This window comes from Pseudorca crassidens, chromosome 7, assembly GCF_039906515.1.
Source record: "Pseudorca crassidens isolate mPseCra1 chromosome 7, mPseCra1.hap1, whole genome shotgun sequence".
Classification (NCBI taxonomy): Eukaryota; Metazoa; Chordata; class Mammalia; order Artiodactyla; family Delphinidae; genus Pseudorca; species Pseudorca crassidens.
In genome coordinates this window covers 101,326,870-101,340,432 of record NC_090302.1, presented here as the reverse complement: position 1 = coordinate 101,340,432, position 13,563 = coordinate 101,326,870, and the positions used below count along the sequence as shown (strand labels likewise).

General features: G+C 42.6%; 1 protein-coding gene across 4 annotated transcripts in view; it reads left to right on the top strand.

Annotated features, from left to right (window-relative positions):
• Window positions 1-13,563, top strand: part of ENTPD4 (ectonucleoside triphosphate diphosphohydrolase 4) — a 39,623-nt gene that overhangs the window by 3,020 nt on the left and 23,040 nt on the right. For 3 of the 4 annotated variants that reach the window (XM_067745165.1, XM_067745162.1, XM_067745164.1), the window contains 5 exons: window positions 2,744-2,839; window positions 5,727-5,817; window positions 6,994-7,191; window positions 7,702-7,907; window positions 13,204-13,354. In XM_067745165.1, coding sequence (XP_067601266.1) covers window positions 5,810-5,817; window positions 6,994-7,191; window positions 7,702-7,907; window positions 13,204-13,354 — 563 coding nt within the window. In that variant the 5' untranslated portion in view covers window positions 2,744-2,839; window positions 5,727-5,809. Of the gene's footprint in view, window positions 1-2,703; window positions 2,840-5,726; window positions 5,818-6,993; window positions 7,192-7,701; window positions 7,908-13,203; window positions 13,355-13,563 lie in introns of all 4 variants that reach the window. The other variant, XM_067745163.1, reaches the window with a different exon arrangement.

Sequence of the window (13,563 nt, the reverse complement as noted above, 5' to 3'; positions counted from 1 at the left end):
CCAGTCCATGGTGATACTCCTCTTATACCTGGGGAATTTGGAAGGTGGTATTAGTTTGTGTCAAAAGATTTGGGAGCACAATCTTAGACTAAATGAATTTGTGGTAACTGGGTAAGCTCAGGATGTGGGACTGAAACTTGAGGGAAGTCAGAGTTGCAGATCTGGGAAACTACAGAGGAGATGCAGGGAAAAGTATGACCAGAAAAAGATCATTTAAAATGGGGACCAGAAGTTTGCAAATGAACAGTGAGAGGTAGGGAAGAGGTTTGATTAGGACTTGCTATGGAAAAATAAAATTTAAAGACTTCCCTGGTGGCGCAGTGGTTAAAAATCCGCTACCAATGCAGGAGACACGGGTTCGAGCCCTGGTCCGGGAAGATCCCATATGCCGCAGAGCATCTAAGCCCTTGTGCCACAACTGCTGAGCCCGTGAGCCACAGCTACTGAAGCCCACGTGCCTAGAGCCCGTGCTCCGCAACAAGAGAAGCCACCGCAACAAAGAGTAGCCCCCACTCGCCGCAACTAGAGAAAGCCCGCACACAGCAATGAAGACCCAACGCAGCCAAAAAATTAATAAATAAATAAATTTATTAAAATAAATAAAACTTAAATATTAAGAAAATGTCGATCATAAATGCAACTACGTGCATTCTTCTTTTTTCTCTTATTTTAAAAAATTGAAGCATAATTGACCTACAACACTATGTTAGTTCCAGGTGCACAGCATAGGGATTCGATAATCCTGTACATTACGAAAACGATCACCACCGTAAGTCTAGTTACCATCTGTCACCATACAAAGTTATTACAATATTGACTATATTCCCTATGTAAATTTCATCCCTGTGACTCATTTATTTTGTAACTGGAATTTTGTACCTCTTAATCTCTCTCACCTGTTTCTCTCCTCCCATTTCCTACCCCACTGGCAACCACCAGTTTGTTCTCTGTATGTTTGTGTCTGTTTCTGTTTTGTTATGTTTGCTCATTTGTTTTTTAGACTTCACATATAAGTGAAATCATACAGTATTTGTCTTTCTCTGTCAGACTTATTCCACTTAGCATAATGCCCTCCAGGCCCATCCATGTTGTCACAAATGGCAAGATTTCATTCTTTTTTTGTGGCTGAGTAATATTTCATTGTATACGTACACCACAATTTTTTTGTCCATCTGTTGTTGGGCACTTTACTTGCTTCCATATCTTGGCTGTTGCAAATAATCCTGCTATGAACACAGGGGTGCATATATCTCTTCAAATTAATGTTTTTGTTCTCTTCAGAAAAATACCCAGAAATGGAATTGCTGGATCATATGGTAGATCCATTTTTAATTTTTTGAGGAACCTCCATAATGTTTTCCTTAGTGGCTGCACCAGTTTACATTCCCACCAACAATGCTCAAGGTTCCTCTTTTTCCACATCGTTGCCAACACGTGTTACCGTGCATTCTTCTTAAAACAACAAACGAATCAAGTTGCTTTGATGTATTTTTCCCACAGCTGAGTGCCACACAGCATCCTTCACTTCACTTTGGCCTCTCACTCCCACCAAGATGGTCATTTCTTACAGAATTCTGCCTGTTTGTGGGCTTCTTTTGATCTTTCCAGCTTCTCTTGTCATCTTTTGATATTCATGTTGTTCTTTTTTGAAGCACCCTTCGTGGCATCTTACCTGTTCTTACTCAGGTTTAGCTCTTCCAGAGTCTCATTTGTCTGTGATTTTGTTTGCCTGTAATTTCAGAATTTGCTAATGTCTGTGTCACTGCATCCTGCATTTTTCACCGTGGGAGCCATTTCACTTCGCAGTTGGCTTGTGTTGTTTTCACTGTTTTCCTTAGGACTGTCAATGAGAAACTAACTGACTGAAAAGACTTTAACTCAGGACCCAGCGGACCTCACTCTGCTAAAGAATGTTCAGCTGAGGGGGGGCCCCATGAGCTGAAAGAATTCGAGTTAATGCATCTCTCTGGTGATGGGCCTCACACAACTTAGGCCTTTTAAAAACATGGCAGTTTTATGTAATACTGCTAAGAGTTTGCCACCCTAAACCCTGGTGCCAAGACTCTTAGCTGCAAATACAGCTGGAGTTTACATTTTAAGATCAAATTACCGTATTGTTGTCTGCTGGGTGATATTCAGCCATACTTTTGTCCTAAATGAAAGTAATTACTTTAGCAATTTACAAGCTGTCCTATTTTCTATCTGTCTTTAAACACAAATTTTGTAACTTACAAAAAATATCTATTCATCCTCATTGTCAAAGTCATCTCATATCTCAAAAAAAAAAAAAGGCCTAAGACAAACACCGGATTAAATAACATTTACTAAGTTTGCCATGGTGCATCCCAACAGGGCCTCTTCTTTGAAAGGTACTCTCTTTTCTCCTCCCCCATCCAAAGCCTACTTCCCACCTGCAGGAATCTTCCTGTTAACATGTAGCCTTCACCGTGCTCTTTGAACTGGTACAGCAGGAGTCCAGATAATTTAACATTGCCTTCTGTTACTCTCTTGATTATTTCTTGGGTATTGGTATTTTCTCCATTACCAATCTGCAGAAGCCTTGAGATTGGAGTCAGTCGTATTACTCCTCTCTGCCCTTCATGTCACTTCATAATACAAATCGTTGAATCATGAAAGGCCTTTCTTCCCCCAAGGACCTTGACTTTAAGCTGTTAATTAAACATTCTTTTCTTTTGTTCGTAGTTCAGCTATCACATAATTATCGATTTTTTAAAATGTTCAGACTGGAATTCCTGTGCCATGAAGAGTTTTGAAGACGGGCTTTCTTGATATACCCAGAAGAGGATTGGATGCCGGAAACTGGAGATATCAGTCAAAGGTAGCTTGTTAAAGACAGTTCTGTTGTTTCTTCTGATGATAAAATTAATATATGCCCTTTAAGCAACCTAGGCAAGCCTAGGGAAGAGAATAGAGATGATCCATTATCTCACTACTCAGAAATAACTAACCACTGTTAACATTTTGGTTTTTCTCCTTCCATTTTCTCCTCTCTATGCATGATGTTAGGTTTTTCACTTAACCTATCATGAGTATCTTTCCATGTCAATAAATGTAGATCTGTGTCAGCACCTCTAACAGTCACATTGTAGTCCATTGCATACATGGACCATGTTTAATTTAACCCACCCCCCTGTAAGGCACATTAGTTTAGAACAGTGTTTTGCTATTATACATAATACTGTGATGAACATCTTTAATCCCCTACCCCTCACTTGCCCCTCCCTCCTTTCCTCTCCCCACTGGTAGCCACTTAGTTTGTTCTCTGTATCTGTGAGTCTGGAGAAACTGAATTTTTAATTTAAATTACTTTAGCCACATGTGGCAATGGCTACTGTATGGAATAGCGCAAGACTAGATCAAGAAGGACCTCCTTTACCATCCTAAGGAGTTAGGACTTTTTCCTGAGTGAGAGAGAAAAATGGGGAGGTGGGGAGGTGTCATGATTACTGTTTGTTTTGGAAAGATTACCCTAGTGTATAAGTTTGTAACCCTTTTCGGTCCCAGAACTCTGAAACTTGACTCTTTGCCAGGCCCTTTCCTAGGGGCTGCCACGCCGGGAATGCAGCCAAGCAGACCTAAATCTGGCCCCTTGTGGGGCTGGCATTCTGGAGGAGGAGATACATGAGCAAGAGAAATGCAAACACACACACACACACACACACACACACACAGAGTGTGTTAGAGGACAGGATAGGAGTATGGATTCACATGCTTGAATCCCAGCTCTTTTATTTATATTCACCTTTTATTAGCTGTGTGACCTCAGGCACATTACTCAGCCTCCCTGCTTCATCTGTAAAATATTATGCAAATAGTACCTACCTTGGTGGTCGATAGGAGGAATAGATTAGTATTTGCAAAGCATTTCAGCAGGGCCTGGCACATAATAAGCACTATATAAGAAGTTCATAAAGGGACTTCTCTGGTGGTCCAGCGGTTAAGACTCCGAGCTTCCACTGCAGAGGGCATGGGTTCGATCCCTGGTTGGGGAACCAGGAACCTGCATGCATGTGGTGTGGCAAAAAAAAAAAAAAAAAAAAAGTTAATAAATACGTGAATGCTAAGGAAGAGAAATAACCCAGGGAAGGGAGCTGGATGGAGGGGAGAGCCTGCAGTTATAGACTGGGTGGCCAGGGCGTGCCTTCCTGAGAAGGTGACATTGAGTAAAGATCTGAAGGGAGTGAAAAAATAAGCCATATGGATTATTTCCAAGCAGAGGGAGCAGCACATTCAGAGGCTCTGAGACCAGACAGTGCCTGGCGTGTGTGAAGACAGTGTGGACACCAGTGTGGCTGGAGTGAAGTGAGAAAGGGAGAGGGACGGTGAGGTCAGAGCAGTAACAGATGTCCGGATCCCGTAGGACGGGGAGTCAGGGTACAGCCTTTGACCTTTATTTACTTGCAAGGGGAGCCGTTGGAGGATTTCCAGCACAAGATTAACAGGATCCTGGACCCGAGCAGGGATGGGGTGGATGTCAGTTTCTGTTGAAGAATCTGCCTGAAGCTATGGGGTGAGGAACTGGAGAGCCTCTGGGTTGAGACTGCAGGTGGGAGACTGACAAGTTAGGCTGCTGTCCTGATAGGCCACGTAAGAGTAAGAGATTGCTAAGAAAAGGGACAGGCTTTAGAGGAACGGAGGTTAGAGAAATGGAAGGACTCCGTAAGAAGTCGGCTCGGGAGGATGAGGAGGAGGGAGGGGTCAGGCACGACTCCCTAGTTTCTGCTTGAGCAGTCGGTGGGGTTGAGACTGAGAGGAGGAGCGTGGGAGGAGAGGATGAGGGCTACAGTGGAAGGGTTCAGCTTTAGAAATGTTTCTCATGGGCCCGTGCGATGTTCAGATGGGGGTGTTGGTAGGTGCTTGAAGATACGTATCTGTAGCTCAGAGGAGAAGCCTGGGGTGGAGAAAGAAAGTTCTGAGCTGTCGGATCATTGAAGCAGTAAGTGAAGTTGACCAGGAACAAAGATTAGAGTTAGAAGAGATTGGAGCCAAGACAGAGAACCTGGGGAACAGCAGACAGGATGTGCAGAAACGCCGAGACGTGGAGGGTCCTGAGAAGGAATCATTCAAGAGCTAAGAAGCAGACTAGCGGAGACAGCTGTCGTGAGAGGCCTGGAAGAGGTACATCGGTGCCACAAGACCAAGAAGGAGACCCAGGATCACGCGTCCTTCGGATCCGGCAGGTTGGAAGGAGGCCCCGGCCTCCTGTTCTCCTGTGATTTGAGGTCTGGGAGCTGAAGGAGTGGCAGCCATGGTGAAGGTGACAGAGCTCCCTCGGAACATGGTGCCTTGCATGGTACTTTGTACATAAAAGAGCGATCTAGTAGGTATTTATCAGCTGAATGGAGAGTTCAGACTCCCATTCGGTTATTCATTCTGCCTGCCTCCTACTCCCACCCCTAATCTTCCTTAACATTCAGCACCATAAGGTGGTTAAGACCTGTTCGGTGACCTGTATTTTGGCATCACTGATTCGCATTTAGGTAAAAATGCCAGACTGTTATTATCTCTTTTGATTTAGGCCTGTGTCTCTGATAGCATGAAATTAACTTCGAAGTGTGTTGCTCAGAATAAACCGAGCTAAGAGCTCCGCTGCAATGATCACAGACCAGATTACGTGTGCTTGGGCTTAAGCAGGCACTTGATAAAGAACATAGCGTCTCCTTGGCTTGTGCTGTCTTTGTGACTTTTGTCGCTTCCTGGAACAGGAGGGCTCTGGCACCAGGAGGCCTTCTGTAATGGTGTGTGAGGACTGACTCCCAGGGCCTCGCCTGACCTCTGACCTGCCAGCATGGGGAGGTGAGTGATGGTGCCGAATCACCGGCACTGTAAAACCCAAGATTTGGTGCCACAGAAGCAGGTCTCGAGAGGGGGGAAGAATCTAAATCCCAAGTGAGAAGTGTTCAGAGTCGTGCTACACTTCTGTTTAACACCTTTGTTCTTCCAGGGCCCCAGGGGGGCACCTGTCACAGAAGGAAGGTGGGGTTCATGTAGTTTACTGTACAGGGCACACATGTTGGAATCTGGGAGGAGTTGTATTAAGCACAGGATGACCGCCTGTAAGCCTCGGAGGTACAGGAGGGGTGATAAACTCCATGGCGTGGCCCAAGAACCCACATGGAGACCAGAAACTACAAATAGAAAATTCCATTGGGTTAGCGGGATCCCTCCCCCTTCTGTGAGATATTTTAGTCCATGAAGCACTCTTTAAAGGGAAAAGTGTAGAAATTAACAGTAAACAGTAGAATTTATCCCAAAGGCAGCAAGGTTTGTTTTGTTTTGTTTTGTTTTTTAAGCCTAATAAGAGTCTCTCATTCCTGACAAACTGAGAAGAAAGTTTATTTGCAAAAATGTCTCAGGAATATTTCTAAAAACACAGGGTATACCAAACGTATTTATTGACTGCTGCGGGGATGTTGTTAAAGATACGGTTTTTTCCCTTTTTCTCATGCAATCAGCACGGGAGAGATTGGCCTCGGGATTCAGTGTTAGAAAATCTTATTCCTCCTGGGCTGTTTATATGTTTCTGCTGTAACAGACAGGGTTTTGGGTCGCTGTCATGCTCAGCCACCTTTGCAGGCTTTCCTTATTACGTGTGTTTCTGGGCTGTAAATTCAGCCTCCTTAAACCTGGTTTCATTATAGATTTACTCATTTATCTTATTGAACTTATCCTTATAAGCTGTCTATAATTCTATTTTTGGAACAAAGCCGGGCACAAATAAAACTACTTAATACTCTCCAGAAAGGGGGAACACAGAAGTGTCATCAGGGCTGAATTCTCATTCATGTAATTTTATAATAACGAGTTAACATAGCAAAATAGCAACGTGGAAGATGCAGGTATACCGATGACCTACCAGCAGGGAAGTAGGGGCAGCTCAAGCTGAATGTCTTAACTTTCAGATCAGTGGAAGTGAGGCGAGGCCTCTCTGGAGCAGACGGCTTTAGCTAAACCTGCCTTTTGAAATTTCAGGATCGGCATCTCCTGTCTTCTTCCGGCTTCCTGGCATTTCAGCATCTCTCCAGTGGGGTGTCCCCGAATTCTGAACACCAACTTACGCCAGATTCTCGTCATTAGCGTTCTGGCTGCTGCTGTCTCACTTTTATACTTTTCCGTTGTCATAATCCGAAATAAGTATGGGCGGCTCTCCAGAGATAAGAAGTTTCAAAGGTAGGAGGAGAAAACATTTGTTTTCTAGATGGGATGCCATACCTTCATGTGATGACTTCCAGACTTTGGGGACTTGGATGGAATTTAAGGAGCAGGCAGCTGGAGGAAACAGATTTTGTACCGAATACAGCATAGCATGAAAAATTAAACTGTTTGAAATGGTTTAGTCATTTACCACCAAATCCACATCATAAGAGGATTTAAGCATAAGCTTCTCCTGTGATACCTTTAAGCTAATTTTTCAGTTAATGTTCATAGTTTGGAAATAGAGTTTTGCTTTTCAGAGCTTATTTGAACTTAGTTAAGGGAATGATGAGTGTGTATCTGCTCTAGATGACTTTTATCACTATCACTTTTTTGTTTTCTTTTGACTTTTTAATCATTCGGCAGTTGTGAAAGTGTTACGGTGGTGCTACCACACAGCTTAGAGATCACTGATTTAGTGTTTGTTTCTTGCATCATTGATAGTCTCTGTCTCATTAAAAGTATGTGTTTGTTTCTCTAAACAAGGTACTTGGCACGAGTTACTGACATTGAAGCTACAGACACCAATAACCCCAATGTGAACTATGGTATCGTGGTGGACTGTGGGAGCAGCGGGTCTCGGATATTTGTTTATTGCTGGCCAAGGCATAACGGCAATCCTCATGATCTGTTGGATATCAGGCAAATGCGGGATAAAAACCGAAAGCCTGTGGTTATGAAAATAAAACCCGGTATGTGAATGATAAATACGTGACTGGTAACCAGGCTCTGCCTTTTCATTCTCTGTGCTGGCTTTCACGTCTTTCCCTTTCTCTCCTTGCAGTCATCACCCTCATTCAGAGCTCACACCAGGACCCAGTTGATCTCCTTGTTTCACTCTGTTTCCCCTTTTCTGTTCATCTTGCATAAGGTGACTGATACCTTCATAAAATAGCCTAAACCCTTGTCTGTCTTTTTTGTCTCCTGCAGCATTACCATAGTGCCTTTACTTATGGTGTCTGCTCAGATGTTGGCTAGTTGACGTTAATTATGGAGGGATGGTTTTCTAGGTGGTAGCCGTTGGTCTCTATCCTTAATGACAAGGTAATCTCAGATAACTCATGGATATCTGTACTTGAATACATTGGTATGTATTGTTATTTTTAAAAATTGCTACCCCAGTGCATTTCTAATCATCTAGGTTATTTAAGAAGAGTGACAATAGAACTTAGAAGAGCTGATATCATTATGTCTAGTTTTAAAGATACTGTGATTTCTAAGTCAGTGTGTGATGTAAAAATTGGGATTTGCCTTCCTCGTTAGACAATTTAAATCAGTGGTTCTCAACCTTTTTCTGTATCTGTATCAGATACAGAAAAGGGCAGCACCCTTCTGTCAAGAGTGTTAGGAATGGAAGATCTCAGGAGTACCTTGGAACAGGCACCTTACGTCTTGATGGTTGATAATCACTGATGTGATTGGACCATAGATCTTAATAGAGTTTCAGCACTTTTGTTTCATTTAGTTAATGTGTTGAATAGTAAAATATTAAAAAATTCTGAAGAATTTATCTTTGAATATATTAGAGAATGTCGACAAAAAATAGCTGTCATAGCTTACTATCTCCCATTTCAAAAATGTAAGTGAAAAAGAGATTAGTTTTAACTGATAAGAAAACCTGTCCTCATAAATAACAGTCTACCAGGACTGTAGACCTTTTGCATCCTACTCATTCTTCAGTGAATAAGTCAGTCCCACTTCTTTCTTCAGGCAACACTCGACAGGTTGACTGTTCTTTGAGGTTTGGGCAGCTTGGCACCAGCATATAGCTCAGAAAATTCAAAATCTCTACCTCATTTTTCAGGTTAAAGAGAGGGAACTTACTCTGAGCGTCTTGTATAAGCATTATTTTGTTACCAGAGTACATTTCCATGAACATTTTTTTAAATTAATTTATTTATTTTTGGCTGAGTTGGGTCTTTGTTGATGCGTGCGGGCTTTCTCTAGTTGGGGCGAGCGGGGGCTTCTCTTCGTTGTGGTGCGCAGGCTTCTCGTTGCGGAGCATGGGCTCTAGGGTGCGCAGACTTCAGTAGTTGTGGCGTGCAGGCTTACTAGTTGTGACGCACAGGCTTAGTTGCTCCGTGGCATGTGGGATCTTCCGGGACCAGGGCTTGAACCTGTGTCCCCTGCACTGGCAGGCGGATTCTTAACCACTGCGCCACCAGGGAAGCCCCCGTGAACATTTTTTTAAAGTTATTCATAGAAGATCATTTTCTCTGTAAGTCTTAGTGAATGACTTTCAGTTTTCTATTTTCCCATTTCTTACATTTTTATGTGTCTCTAAATCTAGAAACACTTTCAGGGTTAAAGTAATATTGACCAAATAAATTCACCAGAAAATTAAAAACTTAAACTCTGTAAAGCACTTTGCATTTCGTCTGGCTTCACATCCCAGGTTCCATCAGTGATTACCTGCTCTCATGGAATAAGATGAAAACTTTCATGCCTTGGAGTTGTCCCCTGAGAACAAGGGGCAGCTACCATAGCATCCCAGGGTACACACCAGAATCTCATTAAAATCAGTCTGAATATGATTCTCTTTGATGCTACAGGAAATGTTTGAAGTGGAAATTCAGGTACCTTTTTATAGTACTTCTCTGTCCTGAAGCATGGGCTCTTGTGTATAGCATTATAGCAAAACTCTAGAAATTTCCTTACTTAATAGATTCTAGATAGCTTTGGGCTTGGTGTCTATTGAAATGGCAATGTATGTGGACTCCAAAAAATCTGGCTTTTAGATTGCTTGATGCTGATTGCTTTGACAGATCGCTTAATCTTTCTGAGTCCACAGTTTCCTAATCTGTGAAATAAATTTTGGACTTCTAGAATCCCCCTCAGCTTTAATGTTGTAGGCTAAATGACAGCTGGAAATAGTCATTCACTTAGGTACTCATTCAACAAATATTTGTTGAGCAGCTGCTATTTGCCAAGAGACTGTGTCAGGTGCTGAGAATAAATTTGAACAAGACACAGTTTGTGCCCTCAAGAAACTTCCAGTTGAAGTGAGACAGGCAAGTAAATAGGTAGTTTCGATGAGGTGGAATGAGTGCTCCACCGAGAGGTAGGGGTAAGCATGGAATGTAATGAGAGCTCGCCTTCAGGGTCCTGTTAGGGAGGACTTCCAGAGAGGGCATAGCTCGGTGGGTGAGCGGGAGTCAGCCAGGTGAAAGGGGTGGGGGGAGGGAGGCAGTCAGAGGGAAACCTCTTCCTGGTGGAGCTGCAGGGGCCCTAAGGCCAGAGTATGATGCATTACAGAAATTTTATGCAGTCTAGTTGAAGCCAAATGGAAAGAATGTGGCAAGAGATGGGATAGGTGAGTGCTCAGGGCACGTTATGCTGTTCTAGAGCTGAGCTTTATCTGGAGGGCATTGAGGAGCCACCAGAGGATCTCAGGCCAGGAAGATCTCAGACCACGGAGAGTGGTTGGGGATTGCCAGGACTTGAGAGTAGGATGTGCTGCAGCAGGCTGGCAGAGGCTGGTGGTGTCCAGCAGAGATGAGAAGTGAAATAGTGTGAGCAGAGCCAAGGATAGGCGATCAGTGAAACCCAGAACACACGTTGGGGTGAGGGAGAGGGATTTTATCCAGGATACTGGCTGGGGTTGCTAAGGTAGGTCACGAGCAGCAGGAGCCAGGTTTACAGTGGAAGTTGAGTTTGGGTTTACATATGTTGCTGTGAGGACAAGCACATGGCTGTGTCCAGTGGACAGTTACTACATACTGATCTGGAGGTTGGGGAAGAGAGCTGGATGGCTGCGATTAAGATTCGGAGATCTGAGGCATAGATGGTGATGGCCGCCATGGGAGTGAGTGAACCTGCTGAGGACAGTGGGGGCGTGTTTCTCAAGGGCAGGGGCGAGCTCATGTGCAGCTGATCCCAAGTGTCTGACACACAATAGTGGCTCAATTAGGTCTGTGATGACTGAGAAGAGAGCATAGGACTGAACAGGTAGCACCACCGTCACTTGACAGCCGAGACGCTGTGGAAGGAGTTGCCAGAGGGATAGGGAAAAACTAAGAGTGTATGGTGTGTAGTGTGAATTGCTCTCAAATTAGCCTCGTTAAAGAAGCATAACTTTTTTTTCTTTTGTACCTCTTAATCCCCTACCCTTATCTTGCCCCTCCCCCTCCCCTCTCCCCACTGGTAACCACTAGTTTGTTCTCTATATCTGTGAGTCTGTTTCTTTTTTTTTATATTCACTAGTTTGTTGTATTTTTTAGATTCCACATATAAGTGATAATAAACAGTATTTGTCTTTCTCTGTCTGACTTATTTCACTAAGCATGATACCCTACAGGTGCACCCTGTGTTGTTGCAAATGGCAAAAATTTATTCTTTTTTCTGGCTGAGTAGTATTCCATTGCATACACATACCACATCTTTATCTGTTGATGGACACTTAGGTTGCTTCCATATCTTGGCAATTGTAAATAATGCTGCTGTGAAAATTGGGGTGCATGTATCTTTTCTAATAGTGCTTTTGTTTCCTTCAGCTATATACCCAGGAGTGGAATTGCTGGATCACATGGTAGTTCTGTTTCTAGTTTTTTGAGGAACCTCCATACTGTTTTCCGCAGTGGCGACACCAATTTACATTCCCACCAGCAGTGTACAAGTGTTCTCTTATCTCTAAATCCTTGCCAGTATTTTTTGTTTATGGTCTTTTTGATGATATCCATTCTGACAGGTGTGAGGTGATATCTCATTGTGGTTTTGATTTGCATTTCCCTGATGATCAGGGATGTTGATCATCTTTTTATGTGCCATCTATCTGTATGTCTTCTTTGGAAAAATGTCTCTTCAGGTCTTCTGACCATTTGTTAATCGGGTTGTTTGCTTTTTTTGATATTGAGTTGTATGAGCTGTTTATATATGTTGGATATTAACTCTATTGGTCATATCACTTGCAAATATTTTCTCCCATTCAGTAGGTTGTCTTTTTTGTTTTGTCGATGATTTCCTTTTCTGTGCAAGAGCTTTTACGTTTAATTAGGTTGCATTTGTTTATTTTTGCTTTCCTTTCCTCTGCCTTAGGAGACAGATCCAAAAAAAATATTGCTACTTTTTATGCCAAAGAGTGTTCTGCCTATGTTTTCTCTAGGAGTTTTATGGCTTCTGATCTGACATTTAGGTCTTTAATCAATTTTGAGTTTATTTTTGTATATGGTATGAGAAAATGTTCTAATTTCATTCTTTTACATGTAGCTGTCCAGTTTTCCCAGCACCATTCACTGACGAGACTGTCTTTTCTCCATTGTATATTCTTGCCTCCTTTGTTGTAGATTAGGTGACTCTAAGTGCGTGGGTTTATTTCTGAGCTCTCTATTCTGTTCCATTGATCTATATGTCTGTTTTTGTGCCGGTACCATGCTGTTTTGATTACTGTAGTTTTGTAATACAGTCTGAAGTCAGGGAGTGTGATACCACCAGTTCTTTTCTTTCTCAGGTTTGTTTTGGCTGTTCGGATTCTTTTGTGTTTCCATACAAATTTTTAAATTACTTGTTCTAGTTCTGTGAAAAATGATAGGGATTGCATTGAATCTGTAGATTGACTTAGGTAGTGTGGTCATTTTAACAGTATTAATTCTTCAGTCCAAGAACACAGTATATCTTTCCACCTGTTTGTGTTGTCTTCAGTTTCTTTCATCAGTGTCTTATAGTTTTCAGAATACAGGTCTTTTACCTGCTTAAGTAGGTTTATTCCTAGGTATTTTGTTCTTTTTGATGTGATGGTAAACGGGATTGTTTCCTTAATTTCTCTTCCTGATAGTTCGTTGTTAGTGTATAGATGCAACAGATTTCTGTATGTTTATTTTGTATCCGGCAACTTCATCAAATTCATTGATGAGCTCTAGTAGTTTTTTGGTGGTGTCTTTAGGATTTTCTGTGTGTAGTATCATGTCATCTGCAAACAGTGACAGTTTATGAAGAAGAATACCTTATAAGCTAAAGGATCTACTTGTTAACATGAGTGTCCTTTTTCTGTAGGCATTTCAGAGTTCGCTACCTCTCCAGAGAAAGTCAGTGATTACATTTCTCCGCTCTTGAACTTCGCTGCAGAGCATGTACCACGGGCAAAACACAAAGAGACCCCTCTCTACATTCTCTGCACAGCTGGAATGAGAATCCTCCCTGAAAGGTGATCCTTCCCACGAGGGCAGGGCCAGCCAGCCTGGTGGTGGTATTGGCTGTGGTGGGTTTTCTCCCTCTTCATCCCCCTCATCTCCCTCCTCCTTGTCTTCCTCTTCCATCATCATCATCAAAAGGAAGACATTAAAAATTATTTTTTCAAATCTGGAGTAGTACCAGACCTATTCCCTTAGTCAGAACTCACCAAATATCTTTTAA